The sequence below is a fragment of the Amborella trichopoda genome, chromosome 8 (genome assembly GCF_054954075.1).
Source record: "Amborella trichopoda isolate Santa Cruz 75 chromosome 8, AtrichopodaSantaCruz75HAP2 v2.0, whole genome shotgun sequence".
Taxonomy (NCBI): Eukaryota; Viridiplantae; Streptophyta; class Magnoliopsida; order Amborellales; family Amborellaceae; genus Amborella; species Amborella trichopoda.
Window position 1 is genome coordinate 15,276,199 of NC_142343.1, and position 27,867 is coordinate 15,304,065.

Sequence of the window (27,867 nt, forward strand, 5' to 3'; positions counted from 1 at the left end):
AGAGCACTTGTACTTTATATGTAGACCAATGTAGGTAGCTGTGCAATTTTTGTGATGGACCCAGATGAGTAATTTTTTATAGTGATTCTTTCTGAAGTATTTATTTTTATCACTATCCATTCCCATTGATAACATGGGATTGTGGACTTTGGTATTATTTTCCATATTGGATTTTATTATCACTATTCATGTGTGAAATCATACTCCAACGATAACAAAATGTCCGAATTCAATGACCTGATTCTGGTTTACATTGATACTTGGGTTTATGAATTTGTAAAAAGTTAACATATTTTTCAATAGAATTCATCCCAAATTACAATGCGGTTGTTAAGTGAGCTTTGAGAACTTTGATACCGATCACGGCGGAACGCAATCCCATTTAGTTAAGAATTCGCTCCCGTGAAAATATAGAACATACTCCCTACAAAGTCAGGGATCTTGATCCCTTGACCTGATCATGCACAGACTTCATCCCCCTACCACAGACCTTCAAGCCTACCTCACTCCGTGCTCCTGCTCTTGATCTTGGAGCTCTTTTCTCTTATGTTCCCAGTAACTATGATACAGAGGTCCAAAGCCTCATTAACAAATTGGTTCCAAAAGAAGTTCAAAAACAAGTTCCTATACAAGCTTCAGTGAGCTTCTCTTCCCATTCTAATTTGGGTAATGTGATAAGAAAGACATTGGCCGGCAAATGAAGACCATCATCGTACCATTCAATGGACACTTGGAGAGATGACATGGAAAATCTGAAATAGCACCTTAGAAGTTAAGATATTACGCCCAAGGAGGGGAAGAGAAAAAATCATATATGAAAGATGGGAAGCAGAGCAAATATGGTGATGTGGGAGACTTGTAGTGAGACCCATTGTTAAAATATGTCACAAAAAGAACTAGCTCCTCACTTATTGTAAACTTCATACAGATCAACACAACTGTGGGATTCTCTCAAAAAGCTGGCAAAACAATGAATAAGTAAATAAAAATATATATATATATATTTTTCCTTTGTTCTTTCACAGAATTTGTACATTACAATTTATAATGGTCTTTATTGGCTTTGTTAACGTTGCGTTGTTGTAATTGCAGGTATCGGAGAAAACGTGAAAAACTAGTTGAAAGGATTGTTGTTTCACGTTTACCCACAAAATGGGGTCTATTTCAGGCATATTGTTATAGGTCAAAGTTAGATGGATTCGAGCATATTGCTCTTGTAAAGGTAGGACATTGATTCTGGCATTCTCATGTTTGCAATTGCATTGTCTCATAGCAAAAATGGAGATGCATTGTGCTTGAAAAGTCTTAAGGAGTTTATATATTGAGTTTTGATGTTAAGGTGCTTGTATATATCGCCTATGCATGGAGGGACAAAGAATACATTCAATATTTCTGGTCAGGTTGATCATCGAATGCTTAATAAGTTTCACATATCTAAATCCCAGTTCCTCTATGAATATGTGTATAGTATTCCTCTGCTTAGCCTCTTGCATTTCAGTATTTGTCACATTCAGATACTAATATTGATACAATTGATAGACTTAGCCAGGATTCTGAAGATAATAGTATAATAAATGAAATCGATGAGTATGTTTAACATTTAAGATAGGGTTGATGCCCTTGAAGGTATATTTAATCATATCCTAATATTGTGTTCTGCTGCAAATTTGACAGGGAAATATTGGGAATGGGCAAGATGTCCTAGTAAGAGTACACTCAGAATGCTTAACTGGTGATATTTTTGGATCTGCTCGTTGTGATTGCGGAAATCAATTATCATTGGCGATGCAACTGATTGAGCAGGCTGGTAGGGGGGTTGTTGTTTATCTTCGTGGTCATGAAGGAAGAGGGATCGGTTTAGGTCACAAACTTCGTGCATACAATCTTCAGGATGAAGGACACGATACTGTGGAAGCCAATTTGCAACTTGGGTTCTCTGCTGATTCTCGTGAATATGGTATTGGTGCACAGGTAACAGCCTGATGTTTCCATTGTATGCAATCTATATATCTACTTATTGTATGTGCATTCTCATGCGTGCCAAGATTTATTTATATATGTTATTATACATCTTGGCTGCATGGTTATAAATTGTTTGGTTACATACAGCTATTTCCCAATGAAATAGTTCCTGAATTGCTATTGAAGATGTTGTATATGGGCCTTACGGGCTCTATGTTCTCTTTGGGTCAACTTTGGACATTTTTTGAGATTTTTCTTTATTCTGTCTTTTGGTGGTTTCCTAACAATAGGACTTGTTTTGACGTTATGGTATTGTTTGTGGGGCCTTTGGCCATATGATGTCAAATCCAGTTTGTATTAGGGAGGTCGAGGTCTCTCATCACCAACATCCGTACCTGCTTTGGGAGGATCACCTAATATGCTCAATGTAGGATTGTCTTCAACTTCACCATGTTTCCATTAAGGAATTGGAGGTTTAAGGATCCTACCCTTTTGGATGATCTCCCTTACTCCCTGAAGCGGCACAACAGAAATATGAATCCATTTCTTCAACAAACCTCTTGGGGTATCCAAGCCAAAGGTTCAAGGTGAGATTCTCATTCACTTCCCCATCGTTAGTGAAGTGAAACAAAGAACTCTATGGGCCTCTTCCACAAAGTGACGCTAATATTATCCCATTTTTCCTTGTACAGTTACTCTGATACCCAAAGTGGTCTTCAATATCCTTTGCATCAACTTAGAGATCGTCTATAGACTGGGAAACATGGATAGGAATTTCTGTGACTTCCATACCCATAGTGGTCTTCAATAACCTTTGCCTCAACTTAGAAATCGTCTATAGACAGGGAAACATGGATAGGAATTTTGTACGTTACGGCTACGAAGATATTATTCCAGTCTACTAGAAATAGCCTAGCCTATACTAAACTATACTGTAGTAGCCTAACCTTCGGTTCCCACAACCTGGTAGGTTACTTTGGTATCTCTCTTTCTGAGGGGCAACCACCTATTGTATTTGGTTGAAAGGCTACCGACTCAATTCCCCCCCCCCCTCCCCCTCCCCCTCCCCCTCCAGAAGGGGGAGCAACGTTCTCCTTCTCCTTCTCCCTCTCCCTCTCCCTCTCCCTCTCCGGAAGGTGAAGCAACGTTCTCATTGCGACTACAGAGTTGTGAAAGATAACATTTATCTGTGGGGAAATAAATCCCATATCCCCAAACCAGGGGTACTGGCTGTGCTCCACAAAATCTAGCTCCACCATCACATTCAGAGTCTCCTCAAATACAATACGTCCAGTAAACCACTTTTGGGCAAAGTTAGGTTACACTAAACCTGTCGTTCTATTGAACTTGTCATTGTCCATGGAAATTGACGAAAATCCTTTCTCTGTAAAACGATTTGCAGATTCTAATAGAAAACAAGGATGTTTTACCTTCAAAAGGCAGATAAAGCAATTCTTCACCATCAAAATAGTTCACTGAATTGTCTTAGCAATTCCACACGCACAAATGTGCATGCATAAATGGAATGAATGTGCATGATTCTAGGAAGTTTGTCCATGTGATGGTTTCCCGTGCTCAAGACAGTAGTAGTTCAACCGTGCATCACCTGTTTTATTGGCAATACAATGTGATGTAATAATCAACATTTTTATCTCCAATGTACTTAACTGAGTTATTCTAGGAGTAAGTTTTCATGCTTCTAGATGTTTTGATGGCCTGCCTTGTGTTTCCCACATTGGTTTTTAGTACAAAATTTCAAAGCATTTTACCATAAGGCATACACACTGTTATATAATACAATACTGATGGTGCAGATACTACGGGACATTGGCGTGCGTACTATGCAACTGATGACTAACAATCCAGCCAAGTTCACTGGCTTGAAAGGATACGGGTTGGCAGTGGTGGGCCGCGTGCCTGTTATCTCACTCATCACAGCCGAAAACCAGAGGTACTTGGAGACTAAACGCGTAAAGATGGGCCATGTGTATGGCTCCGATTTGCCAAGCACCGTTGCCGTGGATGTAGATACTGACAATCCAGCAAAAGATACACTATAACCCTGAAAGCAAGCAGGCAATTGATTTCTGCCGCACAAAAGAGTGGCATCGATGGCAAAGTAACGAAGGCACTTTTCCTAATGAAATTCCTGAAACGTTTATTCTTTCCGTAGAAATGGGTGGTTTGAAAAAAAATTGGCTCACTAAAATAAAAATGATAAGCATGAAGATGTTCACTGTTGGCACAAAAAAGTCACAATCATCCTTAAGATGTAAAATCAAATACGACGAAGGCATAAACCAATGTTCAAGAAAGAAGATCAGTTCGACTCACCAATCTACTTTTATGAGCATTGGTTCACACTTTCGAAGCAGTGGAATGGGTCCAATGGTTGTTCCATGTTGCTCCTTGAGTCTCCCTAGCTGGGGCTGGCCACAAACTGAGGCCCAAGGGTCTGGCCACAAACTGAGGCCGAAGGGTCGGGCTAGGACCAGTTTTATATTTTCTTCTTTGTTTTTGGCCGAGCCCATTACGACCCTTAATTCTAGCGTGGTGGCCCAATGTTGTTGCATGATTCTACTTGGGGTGTATGTGGTGCTTCTTGATCGTTGATTTTTCAAGGTGTATCGTCAATAAAGCAACGCACGGTAAACCAAATAGAGTAAAATACAAGCAGTCCAAAAAGAAAAGTGTTGAAAACAGGGGTTGGTGACCCAAACCGTGCATCCAGATTTCCGAAACCGGTCTTTGGAATGCGACTACTCAACAGGTCATTAAAAAAATATTGGAAAAAAAAAGTGGGTCTGGTTTTGACCCGTTCTCTATTAGATCTGGGCAGAACCGTGGCCTGTTTTGTTAGGGAAGTGGCTATAACCGATTGAGTCATGAGTGGAACCGATTGGTTTTCGATATTTTAGGGGACCTGATTCGTCCCCGATGATTCCTCATCCAAATTGGTTAGATCTAATCCAGATTGGCATTTTTTCAAACATTGGTTGAAAATATAGCCCAGTTATGAGCAGTATCCGCAAACTCGGACAGTCCAACTCAGAACCGACTGGTCAAACTGGAATTGGCCACTGGCCGATTTGGCTTTGGCCGGTTTTGATGGTCTGGCCAGGAAAACAGAATTCGAAAACAAAATATATAAAATTTCCAAAGAATAATGGACTTGTTTGTAATGTGCTTTTGAATGTTTATTTATCATTTTGGCATGGAACGGTTTTTTAGTCATGAACACTTTCCTATCTTTTTCTTAGGAAAGTTTGAAAGTACCTCTGGGCACAAAATCCACTTTTTTTCACTACTTTTCAATTTCATTTGGATATATTTCATTTAATCATGCTTTAAATATATATTTTTTATATTTTTTGGATTTTTTGTATTTTTTTATTTTCCTTCCACATTTTGCACTCGCCGGGACCTGCTCAGTTAGGCCGATTAAATGAATTTGCTTACCGATTACAAAAGAACAAATTGATTTTGATTTTGTAAATTCTTAGATCATGAAATTCACCAAATAGATGGTCTAGATTTATTTTAGAAGTGGGATTCGTTTTTTACAATATCTAACGTGCAAATTAAATTTTAATTTTTTGGAGTTTGATTATTAGCATGAAGAGATGGTGTGTGCAATTTTTGGTGTCATAAAAATGTCACAAACATAGTTTGGTAGAAATGTAGTTGCATTATATGACAATTACATTGTAAAATCACTCTCTTTTCTCTCTCTCTCTCTCTCTCTCTCTCTCTCTCTCTCTCTCTCTCTCTCTCTATATATATATATATATATATATATATATATATATATATATTGTTTGAAGTTTGATTATTAGGATGAAGAGAGGGTGTGTGCAATTTTTGGTGTCATACAAATGTCACATACATATTTTTCTAGAAATGTAGTTGCATTATATTACAATGTTATGGTAAAATCATTGTCTTTTCTCTCTCTCTCTTTATATATATATATAATGAGACCATTTACCTTTGATACATAGTGGTCACAATTAATCTTGACTATTGGATGTGAAATTGGGTCGTTCATTTATTCCATTGATCAAGCTTAAACATCAAATGAAATTTTTTTGAACTTTGTGATACACCCAAGCTATCAAATTTTACTTCAGATGGTTGTAGGTAATTGTGACCACCTTGTATTAAAGGTAAATGTTCTTATTGTATAGGCTCATTTTTTCCAGTGAGCCAGTGGGCTCACCCAACGCCTATAGGCGAAAATGAACAGTCATTTCGCATATCATCATCACCATCCAAACTTCATCGTACGGTCACAGTTGTTCAGTAGTATTTCAATTTTCATTTTTTTTTACCAATAGTAATGATCTGAAATTTGGAGCGTGTGTACATCTTAATGAAGTGCACCTATAAAAATATGAAAAAAATAATTTGCAAAATATAATTTGACCCAAATACCCCTTGGTCAATTTATATTTTACGAATTATTTTTTTCATATTTTTATTAGGTGCGCTTCACTAAGATGTACACGCGCTCTAAATTTCATACCATTACTATTTGGTAAAAAAAAAAATGAAAATTGAAACACTATCGGACAACTGTGACCGTGCTATGAAGTTTGGATGGTAATGAGGGTAGGCGAAATCACTGTTTATTTTCGCCTATAGGCGTTTTATAGTATCTTCATATATATATATATATATATATATATATATATATATATATATATATATATATATAACTACTACAAGACACCTATAGGCGAATATGAACAGTTCCAAAGTTCCGCTTTCTCTACAAGTTTCGGAGGTGCCTTAGTTACAAGGGGCACCCAAAGCCTTGCAAGGGCACTCTGAGACAAGCCACTGTTGAGTTTAATCTCTTGTTCCGTTATTTTTAACCTTCTTTCTCTACATTGGTACTAACCTCTTGTTGTTACAGATTTTCCAACAACATATCGGGGTGTTTTTTTATACTTTGTTGAGTTGTAGATTTGGTTATTCTCTACATGCCCTAGTTGAAGCATTTAGTTAGTTCGTTTCATATCTCATATTTGCTCATTTAGTATGATTCATAGCTTGGTTAAAGTATGATTTAAATGATAACTGTTTGGGGATTTGTTTTGATAAGATCCTAGTTACAGATTATTGTTTATGTTTCTTATATGCTTGGAATATATGCACATGAAGTGTTTGATATTATTCTCAGGTAAAGTTTAAAGAGAGACATTGATCTGATTTTGTTTCAATCCATATTAGTAACCATTCTAAATCGATTTTAACATTGGTATTAGAGCTTTGGTTAACTTCAATGGCTACTACAAAGACTATTCTTTCCGATTTGATAAAGATTGAGAAATTAGATGGCTTTAACTGTTCAATTTGGGAAAGTAAATTGTTTTTCTTATTCCATAATATGGAATTGTTATATGTGATTAATGATGAAAAACCTGTTGAACCTGATGATACAATTCTTACACATAGACAAAGGTTTGTTAAGTGGAAAAATGATTATTTCACATGTAGAGGTGCCATTTTAAATTGTCTAAGTGATATACTACATAAAGTTTTTGAATGCTCTGAAAATGCTCAAGATTTGTGGGTTGGTTTTGATAAAAGACACACCGATGATAACTATATGGCTAAGTGTGAATTGTATGAAAAATACAATATATATATGATGAAGGAAAATCAACCAGTACTTGAATATTTTGATGATATGTGCATTATGGCTAACTAACTTGCTTGTTTTTGTGAATCTATAAGTAAACATCAACAGATTATGAAGATTATAGAAAATCTCCTTAAGTCATGGAAGTATTTAAAGAAAAATTGTATTATAATGGGATTGTCCATACTTTAGATGATCTAAGAGGATACTTAAGGATGAAAGGAAATGATAGGGTTGAGGAAAAAAATTAAAAAGATAGAAACCAAGCCTATCTAGCAATGGGCAACAAGAATGAGAAGGGAAAATCTAAAAGGAAATTTAAAAAACCTCCCTAAGGACAAACTTTAATAAAATTTAAGAAATGTTATAATTGCTATAAATATTGTCATATTGTCAAATATTGCATGGAACTCAAGATGAAAGATGCTGGTCAAACAAGTAACACTAAGGATTTTACTTTTGTGGCTAAATAATCATTGATGGTGAGTTCCACGAATGAGTGGTGGGTGGAATCGAGAGCCACTCGGCACATTTCCAACACCAAAGAACAACATGATAGACTTTAAATAAATGAGTGACGATGTTGGAAAACATTATATAGGCAACTCGTTTAGCATCAACAATCCTGGAGAGAGAATAGTTAGACTTCAACTTCCAATTGGTGGCACTTTAACTCTTACTGATGCATTATTTGCCCCAGATATAAGGAGGAACTTGCTTTCTCTCTCTAAGATTGATAATACTAGAGGTCATGTCTATGTGAAAGATGGAAAAATGATCATTAAAAAAAATGGGGCTTTTATTGTAAAAACCACTATGGTTGGCAATATGTACAAGCTTGATCTTGATAATAAAATAAAAATGTCATTTGCTTGTTATGAGTGTTTCAATAGGTTTGGTCACATTGGTTATGAAAAATAAATATATTAATGAAAGAAAATATAATCCCTTATTTAGAAAAGAAAAATTTCAAATGCGAAAGTTGCTTCAAGGGAAAAATGCATATGAGATCATTTCTTAAAGGTAAAAAGGCTCAAAACTTACTTGAAATTATCCTTACTGATATTTGTGGTAAATTAAAATACAAAAGTCTTGGTAGGTATGAATATTTTATCACTTTTATAGATGATTATTTTAGATATTCTTGAACTTATTTAATAACCCATAAAAATGAAACATTAGACAAATTCCAGGAATATAAAGCAGAAGTTGAAATCAATTAAATAAGATAATTAAAATTCTTATGAGTGATAGAAGAGGAGAATAGATATAATATGAGTTTAATCAATTTGGTAGTGAGAATGAGATTACTAAGCAAACTTCCTTACTGTATACTCCTCAACAAGACAAGAGATCGGTGTTGAATATTATTTTTGGGGTGAAGCTATTATAGCAGCAACATACATATTGAATAGAGTACCTTCCAAATCGATTAATGTAACATTTTTTGAGTTATGGTTTGGAAGAAAACCTAGTTTAGAGTTTGGGGCTCTTTAGCACATGTTCATATTTCTCATGAAAAAAGAGAGAAAGTGGGACCAAAAAGTGTCAAGTGTATAATTGTTTGGTATTCCGTTGATTCAAAGTGATATAGATTTTACATTGATGAAGTTAAAAAAATCGTTGAGAGTAAAAAAGCCCACTTCTTTGAAGACTTCCAAATACTGATATATAAGTAATCTAGATTTTTAGAAGAAAGTGACCAAGAAGTATCACCAAATCCTAGGACAACTGATGTAAGAAGCTCTTCTAGAGTTGATCCGACCTCTAAGTTTTATGAGCTTAGAATGAGTACTAGGGAAATTAAAAAACCTAGTTATTTAGATGATTATGTTTTTTTTAATGAATTGAATGAAGTACCCCATAACTTTAAAGACTTAATTGGCTCCGATGAAGCTAATAGTTGGTTAGAAGCTCTGAAAGATGAATATGAGTCCTTAATGAGCAATAAAACATAATTTATAGTATATTTGCCTTCAGATAGAAAGGCAATTGGTTGGAAATGGGTACTCTAAGAAATTAAATTCTGATGGTAATTTTGAAAGATATAAAGCTAGATTAGTGGTTAAGGAGTTTAGCCATAAAGAAGGAATTGATTTCCAAGAAACATTTTCACTTGTAGCAAGAAAATCTTCAATAATAATAATATTTGAAATAGCTAATCATTATGATTTTGAGGTTCATCAAATAGATGTAAAGTCTGTATTTTTAAATGTCAACTAGAGAAGGAAATCTGCATGACTCGACCTGAAGGTTTTGAATCTCAAGGTCAAGAAGATAAAGTATAGAAATTAATTAAATCACTTTATGGTCTAAAACAGTCCTCAAGGCAGTGGTATTTAATGTTCACTCAAGCACTTAGAGAATTTGAGTTTAATAATATTACTGTTGATTACTGTGTATATACCCGATACAATGGGGTATACATTTGAGTTTGGTCTAGTATGTAGATGATATAATTTTAACTGGAGTGATGCAAAAGTTATTCATGATTGTAAAGAGTGGTTATCCTCTAAATTCGAAATGAAAGACATGAGACAAGTTGATAATATCTTAGGAATCAAAGTAACGAGATATAGAAATAAAAGATTGTTAGTTATTAATCAAGATCAGTATACTCTTAAGATATTAAAGAAATTTAATATAGTGAACACTAAACCTATGGCCACCCCGATTGACAAAAAATGTAAGGTATGTAAGGAAATGTATCATAAAGTGACAAGAAAAGAACATTATGAATAAATACATTTATACACAAGTTGTTGGTTCTCTTAATTATTTGATGAATTGTGTTAGACCCAATATGACTTATGAAGTGGGGGGTTGCTAGCTGATACATGGCTAACCCTGGAATTGAACATTTGAAATTGGTAAAGATGATATTTAGATATCTAAACGGGACACTTAATTATGAGACTAAGGATCTGTTGTTAAAAGGCTATTATGATGCAAATCTAACAGGAGACATTGATGATTATAGATCCACATTAGGATGGGTGTATACATTTTGTGGGACATGTATATCTTGGAGAAGTAAAAAGTAAAAGTGTATATCATATTCTACTATGGAAGCAGAGTATATTGCTTTATATCATGTTTCAAGAGAAGTGATATTCTTAAGGCACTCTCTTAGTGAGATGCCACTAGTCAAATTTGATCATGCACCGACAATAAATTATTGTGATAATCAAGTAGCAATAGCAATTTCTAAACATCCAATGTATCATGGCAAGTCAAAACATATTAAGAAAAAGTATCACTCCGTAAAGGAATATGTGGAAAATAAGGAAGTAAAAGTTAGTTATCTTCCTACTCAATTGATGATTGTTGATTCACTAACAAAGGGTACTCATGTGGACCATTTTATAAGAAGTGTACTTGCCATGGGACTCAGATGCATAGATGAGTCACAATGATATTAGATTTTATAGCATTTTGATGTCTAAGCAAAATATTGGAACTTTAATGGTTGTTGTATAGTGTCATGGATAGCCTTTGTGGTGCATTAACCATTATAACGATCACTTGATTTCCTGCTATTGTGGCATTCTGAGTTTTATCTCGATGACACCTGTGTGGCATGAGCATCTTAATGATGCAATGGTATCTTCGTGATACAACGGTTTCTTTGTGATCCACTAGCTTGTGTAGCATGAGCATCTTAGTGATGCAATGGTATGTTAGTAATATGGTAGTTTCTTTGTGATCCACTAGCCTATATGGCTAATACTCTTAACATTTATGAATGATTGGACCTTCGTGGTTTACCTTGTCATGTACAAGTATCTTTCGACAATTGAGGATTTCTCAGTGAGATGAATCTCTTTGTGGGATTACATGACAACTCACTACAACAATGAACTATCAATTTTGATAATGGGCTCATGAATGGCATCAAAGGTGTGGATGTTTGATACATTATGTTGTTGGGTACCTAATGAGAGAATATGGTGATCCAAAAGCCTATGCATGAAGTTCACAAGATGGTTGATGATCACGCAATACGTCACGCTATGTAATAAGCATGGGAAAGTGTGTGGTCGATGCCATTGAGTGGATAAAATGTATATATTGATGGACTACTGATTACTTGAGGATGTACAACACAAGTAATCATAATAAAGCACATCACTCCAATGGGTGGATGATTTCATTAAAAAAAAAAAAAAGCCGAAAACAGTAGGGAATGTTGGTGGAGATTTTCTCGATTTTTTTATTTCTTAAAATACTTTATTTTCTTATGACCAAAATGACCGTAGCCATATTATAATGTATTTTGCATGTATCCCTTTTGCCAAGTGTTAAAAAGGAAAAGAAAACTCATTCCCCAAAAATTCACACGTTTGGAAGGTTGATGCTTAAAGTGATGGGTTGTGAGAGAAAACTATGGTATTCTAGTCTCTCTCTCTCTCTCTCTCTCCTACTACCAAAAGTTCCTCTCTCTCTATAAATTTCGGAGGTGCCTTGGTCACGATGAGAACCCAAAACCTTGTAAGGTCACCCTGAGACTAGCCACTATCACTGTTGAGCTTAATCTCTTATACCATTATCTTTAACTTTTTCTCTCTACATTGGTACTAAACTTTTGATATTCCAGAATTTCCAAAAACATATTAGTGTGTTTTTTTTATACTTTGCAGTTCTAGATTTGGTTATTATCTAAATCCCCTAGTTGAAGCAATTGGTGAGTTTGTTCCATACCTCATAGTTTCTCATTTCATATGATTAATAGCTTGGTTAAAAATTGATTTAGATGATAGCTGTTTGGGGATTTGTTTTGATGTTTTGAGGAGATCCTAGTTGCATATTATTGTTTATGTTTCTTATACACTTGGAATATATGTACTTGAAGTGTTTTATATTATTCTCAAGTGAAGTTTAAAGAGAGATTTGATTTGCTTTATCCATATTAGTAGTCATTCTAAATCGATCCTAACAATGAGCAGAGTGATGATCTGTAGATGTTCCAAGATGAGTACTGTGGCCGTAGATGATGCTTTGTTATGTTGTTTTTTCACTTAACTTGGAGTACTCATGAGAAAATATGCACCGAACTCTCATGTGATGATTACAAATAACTACAAGACCCATTATAATTCCAATCTTCCATGTCCACATAAAATAATTGAGATTATCATTTTATTAGGGAAAGGAGATGTCAAGTTATAAGCTGCAGGTTCCTTAGGGCTCTTACTCCATAGTCATCATGAGTTTAAAAAGTTCACCCAGGGATTTAAGACCGTGTATTCTATAGTTTGAACTTTCAACTACTTGGTATTTTAATATAGGGAAATTAATCAAATTATCCATAAGAGTTGAACTATTATCACTTGACCTTTTTGGAACTATTCCATCAAAAGACTATGTGTTATTTTATAGGTATTTTAAAATGAAAAAAGTTTATATAGTGCCGAGGCTCCAAACAATCAAATTAGAAGCCTAGCTCAAAAATTTGACTAGAAGAGGTTGATACCCATATATCCTCAAATTGATAATCTTGAAATCAAGCTGCATGGACATGAGAAAAAAATGGATTTCAAGTTTTGGAAATAGTGCATCTTGTAACGCATTTTTGTACCTTTAATTTTCAAGATTTTCAAGTTTTCGTAGATCTGCTCGATCTACACTATTTTTAAATCTTTAAAATTTATATTCAACGATAAAAATATATTATTCTATCACAAAGATTTCCAGTATTGAAACCATATTTCTCAACACTATTTGAAGGTATGATTTATTTTTATTTTTTAGAGCCTCGACTCTATAAAAATTGCACCTTTTTAAAATTAAACATAAAGATATAGGTAAAATATTAAATTGGTAATCATCATGGTAATCCAATAATTTTCCCTTTAATATATAATGAAATTTTTATTCTCATTTTCATTTCTTTTTTTTCTTTTTCTTTTTTTTGTAACATATAAGAATTATTGTGTTTATACTTGAAATTACTAGTAGGGGACTTCACCCCCTCATTGATTTCGAGTGCAAATAAATCGATAAGTTGATAGAGTATGGGTCCCGTCAAAGTACGTTTCGAGGGAGAATCCGGTCCTAAGACCGCCGACAAGGTCGGCTTCCCTATTATCTCAACCTTAGATCTCAATTAAGAAAATTTCGGAAAAGCTTTGGAGATAAGAAGATTTTAAGAAAATATGAGTAAAAAGAGAAGACATAAAGAAAACCAAAGATAAACGACTAAACTAGACAGATTTAAATAAATAGGAGTAAAGAATCTAACCACTAGATGCAAGAAGAACAGGAAATTAAAAAGCATGGAAGCAAAATAAGTAAGGCTAATCCAAGCATACATAACATAAGAGGAAAGAGAGAGATATTACCATGGAGATGCGGGCATGGTTGCGAAGAAGGAAGGGGATAAGATCATCATCGACGAGACATAGAGATACAACATAAAATGTGAATAATGATAAAAATACAACATGAGGGGAAACAAAATATAAGAAAGAGAAATGAAAATGGCTTATACTAATACGCAATATGCAACATGGGTAATAAGAATAATAGAAAACAAAAGAGATGAAAGGAAACAAGAGAAAGAAGGTTAAGGTGAAAGAGATAAAGAAAAGTAGGAGATGGTTCATAAATGGGATAAAAGAAGGGTGGATGAACTCAAACTATTAACAAAAGTTAAATAGAAAGCAAGAGAGATAGATGTAATCGAAAGAGAATAAGAAAGGTTAATCTATTGAACGAAATATAAGGGAAAAAGGCCAAATAAATGGAAAAGAGAATGGAGAAGGAGATAGATGAAGAAGATAGGATACAAACTACCAAATAAAAAGAAAGAAAGGAGATTCAAGCGGAATGCCCCTTATTAAGATGAAAAATACAATAACGAAGAACTGACAATAATTTGATTAGAAAACATGAGAAATAGATGAAATATACATTATTATATGAACAAGAGAAGGAAAATAAGAGAGGTAAAAGTGAAATATCCCTAAAAACATAATAATAAAAACCCTACAAGCATTGAATTAAAATACATCAGAAATAGACAGAATACCTATGTTGTTGCATGAATAAGAGAGGAAAAAGAAAGAAAAACACAACCAATCAAGGAAATAACTAAAAAAGTAAAAAAAAAACTATCACCAAACAAGAAGAACGAGGGTCAAGGTAAGGAGAGAGCATCTATGCTTTCAAAGAAAGAGGAACCAAAAAAAAGGATAAATATAACCAAACCAAGAGAACCATTTGCTATAAGAGGAAAGACGATCACAATTTAATAAAGGAAAAAGAATAAAGGGGGAGAATGATATACATCATTAAATGAAAGAAACAAAGAAGAGTAATAAACACCCAATCACGAGAAATGAATGCACATCCTCTTAAAGGGAAAAATATTATGATTGAAGAAACAAAAGGGAGGTATAAGAATAAATAAAACTAACCTAGTATCATAAATGCTACCTTAAGTGAAGAAACATAAGAGATCAAAAATATGAGAAAATAAAGAAAAACCAACAAGTCTAAATGAAGGAAATAAATGTAAAGAAGGAGAAAAAGTAAGCTACATTCAAGAGATAAAGAAGAAAATGAAAGAACTCATAAAGATAAATGATAAATGAAAATAAATCTTAGGAAAACAAGTAAAAAGAAAAAAGAGGAAAGAGGGGAAAAGGTATATAGGCTGGTCCCTAGGCCTGACGCCTAGAGTCGGCGCCGATTCAGATACTAAATTTGCATAATCAACTCGAACTTTTTCAGTTCTTAACAGGGCAAGTCGAAATAGGAATAAGGGGGTCCGGAAGGTCTGATTATTCGAAGCGGCTTCATTTTGAGTGTAGCTTGAAGGAGTTGTGTTTGTAGCTTTAGATTGAAGGGTTGGGTAGGATGGGGGTTGCTCAAAGGTGATATTCTCTCAAGCTCAAGCTTGGGTTTTAGATCAAGAAATTTTTAGATATAGATGCTCAAGCTCATTTCTCTCACCTTCTTATTGAGGCAAAAGGGGCTTTTTATAAGCGAAATGTGCCCATGACAGCTTGTATCAGAGCTTTGGCGTCTTTTAGAATGGCACCGACGCTGATTAAAATGGCATCATCTCATTAATGTTATAATAATGACGATCAGTAGAAATTAAATGCTCATTAATACAGGACGTGTACGACCTGTCTGATTCTAATATCATTGGCAATGGCGCCCAGCACTGTTCAGGACACGTGGCGTGCTCTGATTGCTCTGATTTTGTCGATCGCAATTTGAAGATATTCCGACTAGTGCTGGTGACATTCTGAAGGTCGCCAGATACTAGTTGTCCAACCATCTTGGTTGTACTAGCTTTTAACCATCATCCAATAGAAAATCGACAAACTCACTCCGTACTGACAACTGACATGTTAGTACAAGTTTGACAAGGCGGCGGATACGGAACTTTGACCAAGCTCTGTCCTGGCTGTTGAAGGGCTCGGGCCATGGCACTGGCGGCAATGGCTCTACCGCTAGGCATCTTGATCTTGTTTTGGTCTTGAAGGTGGATCTTATTTGTAAAAATCCTGAAATTTCAAAAAAAAATGAAGAAGAAGAAGAAGAAGAAGAGTCGAAACTTTTAATACATGATGATTCGTTTGAACATGGTGGTCCTTAGGGACCATCGCTACTTTCAAAAGCTTTTGGTTTAAAAGCTTTTTTGCTTCCTTGCTCTTGCCACGTTCACTAAAGGACTTGGGCTTTAAGCGTTTAAAGCGTAACTCACACCTGTAACATAATGAAAGAATAAAATAATATGTTATTAGAATTTAAATTCGGAGAGGTGAGGACTCCTACCCTAGAAAATTTTTGAGATCTTTCTCTCTCTGGTCGAAACACAGTGAACTCCTATCTCTAGCCGAATTTTTATCGGAAGCTCCCCCTCAAATATTTTGTGTAAGTGACATCATCTTCCTGAAATATAGTCTGTTTTTAATAAATAGTGATATTTTCGTCCAGGATCTTTATTTTATAAGTTTTGTATGTAAGTGACTTCATTGTCTCGAAAAATAATCCGTTCTTTTTAAAAATAGAATGAAATAATTATTTCTGCTTATTATCATGAATTTTAGGCGCGATAAATTTTATGCGCACGCGAACTCATTATTTTGAAAAATAATCTTTTGAATAAAATTGTGATATTTTATCTATGTTAGAAATTTTAAATGTTGTAAATTCTTATAAATAAATTTATTTATTTTTCTTGTCTATTGTTAGAAAATTTTAGATACTGTAAAATTATTAGAAATAAATGTGATATTTCTGTTGTTAGTAAAATTGTGAGATTTCTTTCTACTGTTTTTGAATATTTAGACATTGTAAATTTCATATGCAAATAACTGCCTTATTATTTGAAAATTGATATTTTTGTAGTTGATTATAGCATTGTTGTGAAATGTTTATTTGCAAATTAACATCCCATAAATTGTGATAATTTCGTATTCTTGAATTTCTATAAGAGTTTTTCTATACATATTACATTGGCAATTATGCTAGAATGTCTTTACGAACTGCTACCGTTCTAAATTTGAGCCAAAAATATTTGACTGGGTATTTTTGAAATGTTATTGAAAGTGACTGTTATTAATGGTTTCAGTGAAATTCATATTAATGATTTCAGCAATATGTTGAGTACATGATATTGCTGCTTTCGAATGTTTAAAGAGATTTAGAAATACTTTAAGTATGCAAGTGGACTCATCCGGTTCGCTGGTGAGGTATAAGTGGACCTATCCGGGACGCCGGTAGGGATTAAGTGGACTCATCTGGTATGTCGGTGAGGTATAAGTGGACCTGCAAGGATTAAGTGGACCTATCTGGGACGCCGATAGGGATTAAGTAGACCCATTAGGACGCTGATTGGGGATATATAGGTGACCTACTTGGGACGCCAATGGGGTAATTTTGTGGAATCTTTTGAATTATGCACTGCCGTTAAAATGTTATATGCATTTCAATCATTCGGATTAAGTTTAATTGTGCATTTCTGAAAATGCTTGTGCTCACATTGTTTTTAATTGACCTCCATTTTGAAAGTTTGTTTATACCTTTCATCGATGATTATTTTTTAAGATTATGATGATCACTTACTAAGTAGCCAAACTCATCAAACTATGATAAATATTTTTCAGAATAACTGCCGTTTTATTTTAAGTACTCGTCAAGATCAACCTTGAAAAATATTGTAGTTGTGCCTAAGCTTTCTTTTGTTACTTTGTAAGAATTCGCCACTGTAAATTTGCCCTATCAAGAGATGTATATATGTTTTGACTGTCACATCTCAGGAATATCAGTATTGTAAATTCTTGGGGTGGGACATTATTGGAGCTTGAAGATGGGGGCCCGACACTTGGCGCCAATGAGAATGGTGCTGACGCCAATGGGAATGGCACTGGCACCAATGGGAATGACACTGGTGCCAAGGGGAATGGTGCTAGGCCTCTGGTGTCCTAGGTCGCCCAAACTGTGACCCAAGTTATTTTGGTATCTTGTTGTCGGAGTTTTGGTAGGGCTTTGATACCCGTTGAGGTAACATCAGAGCCTTGCCTCTTGAATGCTTCATAGTCAGGCCGATATGGGTCTTCCTCACCTGGTTCAGCCTCTTAACGCCCTTGTTCCCATTTGAGCAATAAGGGTTTTGGTAGAGGCTAGGTTTACAAAAAATGGGTACTGGTGGGTGAATGGTTTAAACTACCAAGGTAGTTTTCTTGAGATATTTCAACTTATCAATAACCTTTCCAGTCGAGATTCGGGTGTCTACACCTTGTATTATTGTTGTTATAGTAAGGGAGCAATATTTTGGCTAAGCATACCATTCATTGGCCCATGTTGTGTATTTTATATCTCAAATTACATAATTAGAATGATATTGTTCATAGGGGATTACACCATGCTTAGGGGAAATAAATAAGGGATTGAAACCTCCACAAAGGGTCCAAAATATGACAATTAACATTAGATTATTTATTCTTTCAAGTTTTATTTTACCAAGCTATCTCCACAAAAATTATATATAGCCCCCCCTTTACTCTACTTTCTAGGTATACTAATGCCTAATACTTGTAAATCACATTCCCAACCCCAAAACCTTTTATATTTTCTACCATCCCCCAAAGCAAAAAAGGTCAGATTTGTTTAGACCAAAATACCCTCGTTTTAGGACACATTTTCTACTTTTTCTCTTCAAGCTAGTTTGGCACATACTGACACAACTATATCGAGCCACTCCGGCACATGTTTTTGTGTCAGACCGGCTCTGTATTCAAGTTGTACTGATCCAACACATTTTGTGTCAGCCCGACATCTGTTGGGTGTTGTATTTTGGAATCATAAGTTAAATTTGGGGTATCTTTGTCCAAAAAAATCACTTAATTACTTAGGAGATGGTTGCAAAGAAAAATATTGTTGGGGTTAATAGCGTGGTATCAAAATTATTATGGGACGATACCTCAAAAGACAAATAGAAAGTTTTTTATAATTTTCCCTAAAAAGGGGTTGGGAACTTTGAATAAGCATGTATTTTAGTGATTTGACCCACCCTGAGCAAGGATATTTATGTCTTTTAGTTGGAACCTCTTAAGTAAATCATATTACTAAAAGACCCCTACTTATTCAGGTTTCCAACCCTAAACAGGGGCAATCAAGGTTGGGATTGGCAATGGACCTAACAGTTGAACCTTTCCAAATGTACTTGACCTTAAAAATTCGAGGCCAAGGCCACAACATTTGGCCTAAGGGATGGGCCAGGCCTAGGGCAAGGACTATGTGCACCCTTGCCCGAATCAGATCAAGACTAAGCCAAGCGGAAGCAAGATACCTAGCTCAGGCCCTGGAGTGAGTTGGGCCGAGTCAACCTAGGTCTAACCCCTTCCTAGCCGTTCGAGGCAAGAATATTGTTTTAAGAGGTATTCAATCAAGAACAAATTAAAATTAAACTCTCCAATTTAGTGACATCAAGATGTTTTGACACCCTAATGATGTTGTAAAGTATATGACCTTGAAATTTTAATTTGCCTACATATTTATTGTATGCACGAGGGACACAAGTGTCAAACTGAAATAATATCCGGCTAACCCAAGTACATGCAGTCTTTATCGCAATCCCACCAGAACAAAATGCTGATTTGCAAACCAGTACAAAAAGAAAGAAAGAAAAACCAGAACTTAATTGAAGCACAATGCCCTCAAACCCTAGACAAGAAGTGGAGTATCTACTGCATGCTTTTTCATAGCTTCAAATCTGGGTTGCTTGTCTGAGAACTTGGTGGAGGCGTAGATGTTCATGTATTCCCCGAACCTGAACCTGGACGGGTAGGTGAGCTCGGGGGCGGGGCCTATCTCTGCATCATCTGCGGGGTTGTAGAAGGTGACGATAGACAGCCTGCTGCCATCTTCCCTTGCCAACACCCTGTGTAACATGCTCTTGTATCTCCCATTTGTTATCACCTACACAGTGTTCAAGAAAATGGTTCAGACAGCCCAGCAAATCACCTGCTGTCAGTGACAATCCAGATTAGCCGATTTTGCAAGGTTGATTGATTAAATTAAGAACAAGGTTGATTGCTAAAGAAGTTAAAAATTTATAATAAATAAAAACGAATGGATATCAAGCAATTCTTGGGCTCTTAATAGCAGAATTTCCCACCTACCCACTCCAATCAATATCAGTATTCTTTCAAACTAATGTTCAAAAAATTGGATTGGTGACTCGGATCGCCCATCCAAAAAATATGCCGAGATAGAATCGGTTGGATCTAGCCTTGAAAAAAATTTCAAAATCTCATTAATTTTTTTTTTAAATCTAGTTTTTCTTTTTTTCCAAAAAATGTGATAAATTTTTTAAAATCTAGTTTTTCTTATTTTTGCCAAAAAAATGTGGTATTTGCATTATGGTTTTGTTATTTTATATAAAATACATAAATACTAATAACATATCTTATGTCAGAGTGTTTGTTGTCCATTATATTCATTTTATAGTTAAAATGAAATTTAAAGTGTAACTCATGACAATCAAATAAATCTCCAACTCAATTTTTTTTTATTTTTGTATTGTTATAATCTATAATGCTACTTGCGCTAAAGCACACAAATACAAGTTATGCATTGGGATGAAAGACAATTCCAAATCAGCTTTGTCTACGAAAAAGGAAGCTATAAGTAATGCAACTATGAATCTCATGGAGAGTTCGATCCTGTCTCAGGTTGAACATTAGCAGCATGCTTAACACATGCAAGTCAGACAGGAAGTGGTATTTCCAGTAGTGGAAGGGTGATTAAAGCGTAAGATCCTGCCCTTGGGAGGCGAACAACTTGTAAAAATAAGGGGTCTGAGCTACTCATGTCTCTCTTCTTTCTTTTTTTTGAAAATTAATTTATTGAATTAATTATTTATTTCCATTTTCATATTTTATAAAAAAAAAAAAAATTGAAAGTATCATAATCATCATCATCATCATCATAGTTTTTTTGCAATTTATTGAGGTCTGCTATACGAATCATGGTCTGTCATTCTACTCCATTGAAGACCGGTACAACGCGCCGTTTCTCAGGAACACCCTAGCATAAGCAGATACTGCAGGTTCGCTGCCTCCCTAACACAACCCAGCCCCATTACTTGGGCATGGAACGAGTTAAGAGAAAGTTAAGGTGTTCATCCTTCTTAGACCAAAAAAAATAATTCAAATTCTTTTTGAAGGTATAAGAAATAAAAATTATATATGAGTGAATTGGGACTGTTAGGAACCGGCATGTTTTAATAGTAATAGAACCTGCCTATTTCCAATAGACGAGAGGAACGGATTGGTTTCATCGATTCTTGATGCAAATTAGACGGTTCCGATCCGAGTCCGTATTAATTGATTCTTCATCTGACTTATGCAGTTCCAATACGTATCCCCAGTTCTTAAAACCATGTTTCAAACCCTGCTTGTCCCCTATTATACCACATCACACATTTGCAATCAAATGCACGCACTCACTCGCTCTCTCATATTAAAAAAAAGGAAAGGGAAACTTTCTAGGGGTTGCTATATTATAATATAATCTAGAAATTATGGAATTGAGAAGTACGTATGGATCTTTCTCTCTCCTTTGACAGTTCTTTAGAATATAAAAAGAAAGCACACTATTTTGGACACTGTTTCTATGCGGCCAGCCCACAAGAAATAATCTTCCTACTATTTTTCCTTTGGTGTGGATTGTATAGAGTCTAGGATTTAAAACATCAAATTATAGCATATTTTCAAATAGTGTCGAGAAATGTGTTTTCAATACTGAAAATCTTTGTGATAATCTTGAAATATATTTTTATCTTTATTTGTAAAGTTTAAAGCTTCAAAAATAATGTAGGTCAACTGATCTATGACGATCCAAAAGTGCGAAACAAAATACATCATTTTTAAAACTTGAAATCCATTGTTTTCTCATGTCCATGCAACTGGATGTCGAGATGATCAATTTGAAAATATTTGGGTATCAAAATAACATCTTCTAGTGAAATTTTTTAGGTAGGCTCTAATTTGATTGTTTATAGCCTCGGCTCTATATAAACTATTCCCTTTTTCCTTATCTAATTTTGTAATGTAATCCAGGGATAATGGGAAACTTATGTCACAGGGGTCATCAGATGCTAGTTGATACGATAGATGGTGATGGTTGAAGATTAGGACACACAATTTGGGTCATGTCATGATATAGTTGAGGGCATCCTCCCTCTCCATCACCACCCTTATTTCAGATGATCATGAACCAGACTATGTTTTTCCCTGTCATACTTGAGATTACACTATAATCCAGAGAAAATTCCTAGCAAAGCAGGTGATTTCTACCTCGCAAAGAAATAAAAATTTACTCTTTATCTTTTTCTGTTTCTTTTATTTTGTTGGGGAGTAGCATCGCTAGCTTTGCAACATCAAATGCCGAAAACTCTCTCTCTCTCTCTCTCCATTTGTATAATTACCTCCAACTGGTCACCAATGTTGATGAACAGGGAGTTAGCCAGTGGAGGGACATCCACCCATTTCCCATCTTTGACGAATTGAAGACCCGGAACTTGATCATCTTGAAGCAGGAAAATGATCCCCCCAGCATCAGTGTGGGCTCGTAGACCCCGAACCAGGTCGGGCCTAGGGCAGACCGGATACTTCGCAAGCTTCGTGCCCAGCATCGGAAGGCCATCCGACCCCAAAAACACCTTCTTCAGATACCCTCTTTCTAGCCCTAAGTTCTCACAAAACAGGTCCAGCATCATCTCTGCCACCTTCTTCACCTCTTCAACATACTCATGGATGGCTTGCCTGTGTAGAGGGCATTTTGGTCAGTTGTGTAGTCAAGGGTATTTTGGTAATTGAAAAAATAAGAGAAGTGAGGGGCAAGTGGGAAATTGTTACTCACTTGAGATCATCAGATATTTGGGGAAGGAGGGTTAAGTTGGAGGTTGGCATGTGTTTCACAAAGAAGCTGCACTCCCAGTCCCCAAAGCTGCGCACGTAAGAAGGAGACCTCTCTAACTCATTTTGCACGTGCGAGTCATGGAATTGGAATTGGGGCTTCATGTACTCCTCATAGTGGTCATTCATTAACCCCTTGAGCCTATCCATCACCTTTATCTCCACGCCATGGTTCACTATCTGTAACCTCAAAAACGCCCATCATGTATATTACGGATTCCTCTTTCAATTTCATAGTAAAGGTAAAGAATAGACTCTTTAAGTCGTTTCGTCATCAAAAATACATCTTTTAACGAGATTTTGAGGTGCACCTTACCGTAATTGTTTAAGGTTGACACCTTATATAAACCTCACCCTTCTTAGTTTCTCTATTATTTTCCATTCGTTGCATACAGTGATGGTCCACTCGAACTTAGTTGAGTAACTTGATCGCCTTTTGAGTGAGGGGAGCTCTTAATGAGTTAAGAAAATGTATAAAAAATAAAAAAATATACAAAACAAGAAAAAAAACTAGCATAATAGTTAGAGATAAGACTTTGCTAGTTTTTAATATCGTATGGGAACTATGATATTGTTCTTTTTTAAAAAACGTTTTCGAAATATTTCAAGGCATAAATCCACTTTTTAAATAATCCATCTTCATCTTATTTAGTCTCCTAGTAATTCTATTAATCCTTTTAACTTTTTTTCTTCTTTTTTTAACATTTTTTAGGGAGCTTTTTACCATTTTTAAGATATTTTACACTTTATTGGGGGCATACCTATCTCAACCAAATTACTCAACTGGGCCAAGTACTTTGGGCGAGTCGATTTTCTGTACGCTAATTACATAAATTTTTAAAATTCTTCTATATTGAACAGCATCCCCAGATGATCTGGGTGAAGAAGGCCAAACCCGTGGCTCTCTTTTTTTGGCTTTTCTTGTTGTATTTGTAAACTAATCAGAGCTGAGAATTACTGAATCGAATATGGTTAACCGCGAATAAGTCCCCCGACGGGGATTCAGTGTTAGAGTTTTAGAACCCTGGTTTCATCCATCAAATGTGTGGAAAGAGTTGAATGTTTTGGGTGGGAATGGCAACTATAGGTGCACCCAGTTCACCACAACCTAGGCACATGATAATTTTATTTTTGGGTAATATCCGGACAAAAATAGTTTGTAGAGGTTTCTTGAATTTCATATTCTATATAAAAGGTTTTCTAATAAAAAAAAAGGCAATGATCATGTGCAGATATGAAAAAAAATTTATATGAAGTTGACACCATATGTTGTAAAATTGAAGTGTGCATAAAAAATCTTTCTAAAAACATTATTTTGACTTTAGAAAACCATCTAATTGATGATCTCGACATTGAGATGTATAGATATTGAAAAAGAAAATGGATTTCAAGTCCCAAAAATAAAACATACTATTTGGACTATCCATTTTCAAGATTTTCATGTACTTATAGATCGATTTGATTTGAACCACATTTGAAATTTAAAATTTTATAATTACAGAGCATCTTAATAACTTTCGCCAAAATTGCATCTTATAATAGAGTTTGGAGGTGCACCTTATATAGTCTAAGGTTGCATCCCTATGCAAACCATACCCTTCAGATACAGAGTCCTACAGCGTATAAGAGTCATTTCGTCGTTTCTTTTTCCTCTCTCTCTCCCTCTCCGTACGCCTTAAAAAAAGAAACGACTCCCTCAATGCAACCTCCAGTATCCGTGCTGGTATTTTACGATAATTGATTTTGTGTTGCCGATTTCCGATCCAGATTGGGCGGCCTTTTTTAACCATTGTTTTAAACCTTAATTTTTTGGTTATTTAAGAAATGGAGGAAATCATTGTTTTTCTCAATTTCAGAATCATGTGCCGCTAAATAAACTATTGCGTAGATTATCATCACAGGAAGTAGAAGGAAAAGTAGCGTTCTCTAAATGAGTAGTTTCTCAATTTTTTTATTTCTAATTTGCTTTCTCAAATCCTACTTTCTCCCGTCGTTTTTCACTGTCCTCTCTCTCTCTCTCGCTCTCCGCCATTCATATGGGCCGAGAGAGAAAATGGGTTGAAGCAAATCAGTAGGGCGAGCAACAGGTTGGGTCAGGTCTGGTCTGGGTCTGGATGGACCCAAATAATATTTGGATCGAATATTACTACCCGGACCCGATCCGTTGGGTCCAATTTTTTAAGTGATACACAGATTCCGATCAGGTCGAGTCCTGGGTCAGGTCGGGGTCCATTGGCACCCCAACTAAATCAGGGTTTGGATTCTAGAGGAGAAATGATGGTGAGTGGGGTGCCCGTTGAGAGAAAAAAGCCACGGGATGAAGCTACCCGTGTCAATGAGTTTTCAGATCTTTCACTTATCAAGATGGACGGTATATAACTCAAATTCAAATGCACACCAGCATAGTTCATATTTACTCCCTCTCGAGAGGATCTATTTGGGAAGATTTTTGTTCATTTTGAAATTTTGGGAACCTTTTAATCACTAGATGATTTTTCTCAAAAAAAAAATTTGAAATTTGAATTTTCTAACACTTAGGATTTCACCATCTAAAAATTAGAAAGTTTCTATTCAATCTTGAGACATTATTTTACCATCTAAAAATTAGAAAGTCCCTATTCAATCTTGAGACATTATTTTTGTAAGTGCATAGCAGGTATAATTTGGGAATATTTTTTTTATCGAGGTTAATGTAAAAGATTTAAGTGGTTATATCCCAAGATTTAGAGTCCTAAAGTCTATCGCTGTTAGATTTTTAACCGAGAGAGTAAATGGATAGTTCACTCCTGAGGGAGTATTTTATCTTTTGGGCTATACATATGTTCATTTCCCATAAAAAAATTACTAGAAAATAATACTTTCAAAGCAATTGCCAAAAAAGACAGAAGAGTGCTTTTTTCTGAAAAAAATTATAAATTTCTTCTTAAAATTACGTTTTAATTGGTGGGTATGTAAAAGTGATGTTCTAAGCATTTCTCCTTTTTTAATGAATAAAATCTCATGATATCAAGGGGAAAAAAACGAGTCATGTCATGATATTCGGGTTCAAAAGTATAAAATAAACTGTGTTAAAGATACAAAAAAAAAAAAGTTTATTTTTAATCCATAAATTTTTAGATCCAAAAACCATCTAAGAATATTTTAGAGAGAGGACATATATAAATAGGTAAGCCGGCGGCTCATTGAGTCCTATGTAGATATGGTACCCTTTACATGATCTATTTTTGAGACGGATTTTAGAATTTTTAGGTATACCCGAGGCATAAAACATCCATCTCAAAGATGGATGCAAATTGGTGGTCCCTTTAAAAAAAAATTAAAACCAATTATCTTAATATTTTCTTCGTAAATTATCATTTTTCAATTTTCGAATTTTTCCTTTTTTTGTTTTTTACATATTCATGATCTCCACATTAAAGATTATATATTCTTTAAAAGTTAGATCTAAAATACATATCAAAAATGGATTTTTAAGAGGGGACTTATTTCTATATATGAGTATTAGAACTCATGGAAGTTGTGTCCATATATATAAAGAGAGAGGGAAAAAGTTTATAGGAAATATATGCAATGAGACCAATTATTATTTATAAAAAAAAAAGTCACAATCATCATGATTGTTAAATTCTAAAATAGGGGGTTGAAGATATGTCATTATTTGGGTGCAAAGTTTGAAACAAAGTTCCACTTCGATAGATATTCATAAATGTAGGAAACAAATGGATTTCAAATCTAGGAAATAGTGCATCTTGTAATTGCATTATCTGAACCGTCAAATTTCAATATTTTCATGTGTTTATAAATCCGTTTAATCTGCACTCTTGTTGAAGCTTTAAATTTTATAATTAAAGATCAAAATAAAATTTTAAGCCCTCACAAAGATGTTTACTATTGAAAAATCATCTTTTGATACTACTTAAAAATATACCTTACTTAAATTATTTAGAGCCTCGACCTTATACAAACCATACCCTAGAGAGAGAAATTTCTTGAATTGTTTAGAGCCTCGACCTTATACAAACGACACCCTTGAGAGAGAAAGTTCCGACTTAGTATGTATATTTACACGGGTATATGCCCATTGGCGTATACCCTTGGTACGCCCAATGGTTGAGATCTAAGGTGGGTTTTTCAACGGTTAAGATCGTTTAAAGCTTAGAGAGAGAGAGAGAGTTCCTTGTAAAGGAAGAGAGTTTTGTTTTTGGTAATTCAGTGGGGAATACTCATTTTTTAAATAGTTGGTGGTTTTTCAAAAGCCTCGATTACAATGGAATCTACAATGTTCAATTGAGGTATGGTGGTGCTAGCACCAGGACCCGACCCAGCCCCATTGCCAAACCAAAGTATACCGCATGGAATCGACAATATAAAGACAGCCGGCATGCCGAGCATACCATTTACACAGTGCCTAACAATCTTTCAAAGGCGAGAGAATACTTAACCTGAAAGAAGCCCCAATTTTCACATGCATCACCAAGTAAGGCCATCTGATGTTCTCTATTCTCTCCTCTTAGCTTCATCACGTCTATTACAGGAACCCCCATCTCCTCTCTCGCTACACTAAACAACTGCTCTCTCTCTCTATAACAAGCTGAGAAGAAATACCCAACTTTAAGAGATGAGAATTATGATTCATAGTGGTGGGTATATATAGACAGTTTCTAGAGAGAGAGAGAGTTGGATGCATTGGGAAATGTACGAGTTTGAATGCAGCTTCTTGTTGCAGAGAGGGTTCTTAAAAAGTTAAAAGCCTAGGCCTTGGGGATAGCAATGGTGATGCGAACTTCAAAAACCAAAGGGGACTAACTGCTTTTCTTC

At 35.1% G+C, this 27,867-nt stretch overlaps 2 protein-coding genes across 6 annotated transcripts in view; one reads left to right on the forward strand and one right to left on the reverse strand.

Annotated features, from left to right (window-relative positions):
• RIBA3 (monofunctional riboflavin biosynthesis protein RIBA 3) overlaps nucleotides 1–23,296 on the forward strand; it is a 31,809-nt gene extending 8,513 nt beyond the window's left edge. For 2 of the 5 annotated variants that reach the window (XM_020667165.2, XM_088874554.1), the window contains exons 5-7: nucleotides 1,093–1,222; nucleotides 1,675–1,971; nucleotides 3,777–4,652. In XM_020667165.2, coding sequence (XP_020522824.1) covers nucleotides 1,093–1,222; nucleotides 1,675–1,971; nucleotides 3,777–4,022 — 673 coding nt within the window. In that variant the 3' untranslated portion in view covers nucleotides 4,023–4,652. Of the gene's footprint in view, nucleotides 1–1,092; nucleotides 1,223–1,674; nucleotides 1,972–2,313; nucleotides 2,550–3,776; nucleotides 4,653–12,555; nucleotides 12,685–22,216; nucleotides 22,418–22,589 lie in introns of those variants that run through there. The other 3 variants (XR_016061340.1, XR_016061339.1, XM_088874553.1) reach the window with 3 other exon arrangements.
• On the reverse strand, nucleotides 19,580–27,663 carry LOC18434128 (1-aminocyclopropane-1-carboxylate oxidase 1). Its single transcript, XM_006844207.4, has 4 exons — nucleotides 27,492–27,663; nucleotides 22,994–23,229; nucleotides 22,560–22,896; nucleotides 19,580–20,047 (listed from the first exon to the last, which is right to left on the reverse strand). The coding sequence occupies exons 1-4, from the start codon at nucleotides 27,591–27,593 to the stop codon at nucleotides 19,793–19,795; spliced, it is 930 nt and encodes a 309-aa protein (XP_006844270.2). The 5' UTR covers nucleotides 27,594–27,663; the 3' UTR covers nucleotides 19,580–19,792.
• Between the last annotated feature and the right edge of the window lie 204 nt (nucleotides 27,664–27,867).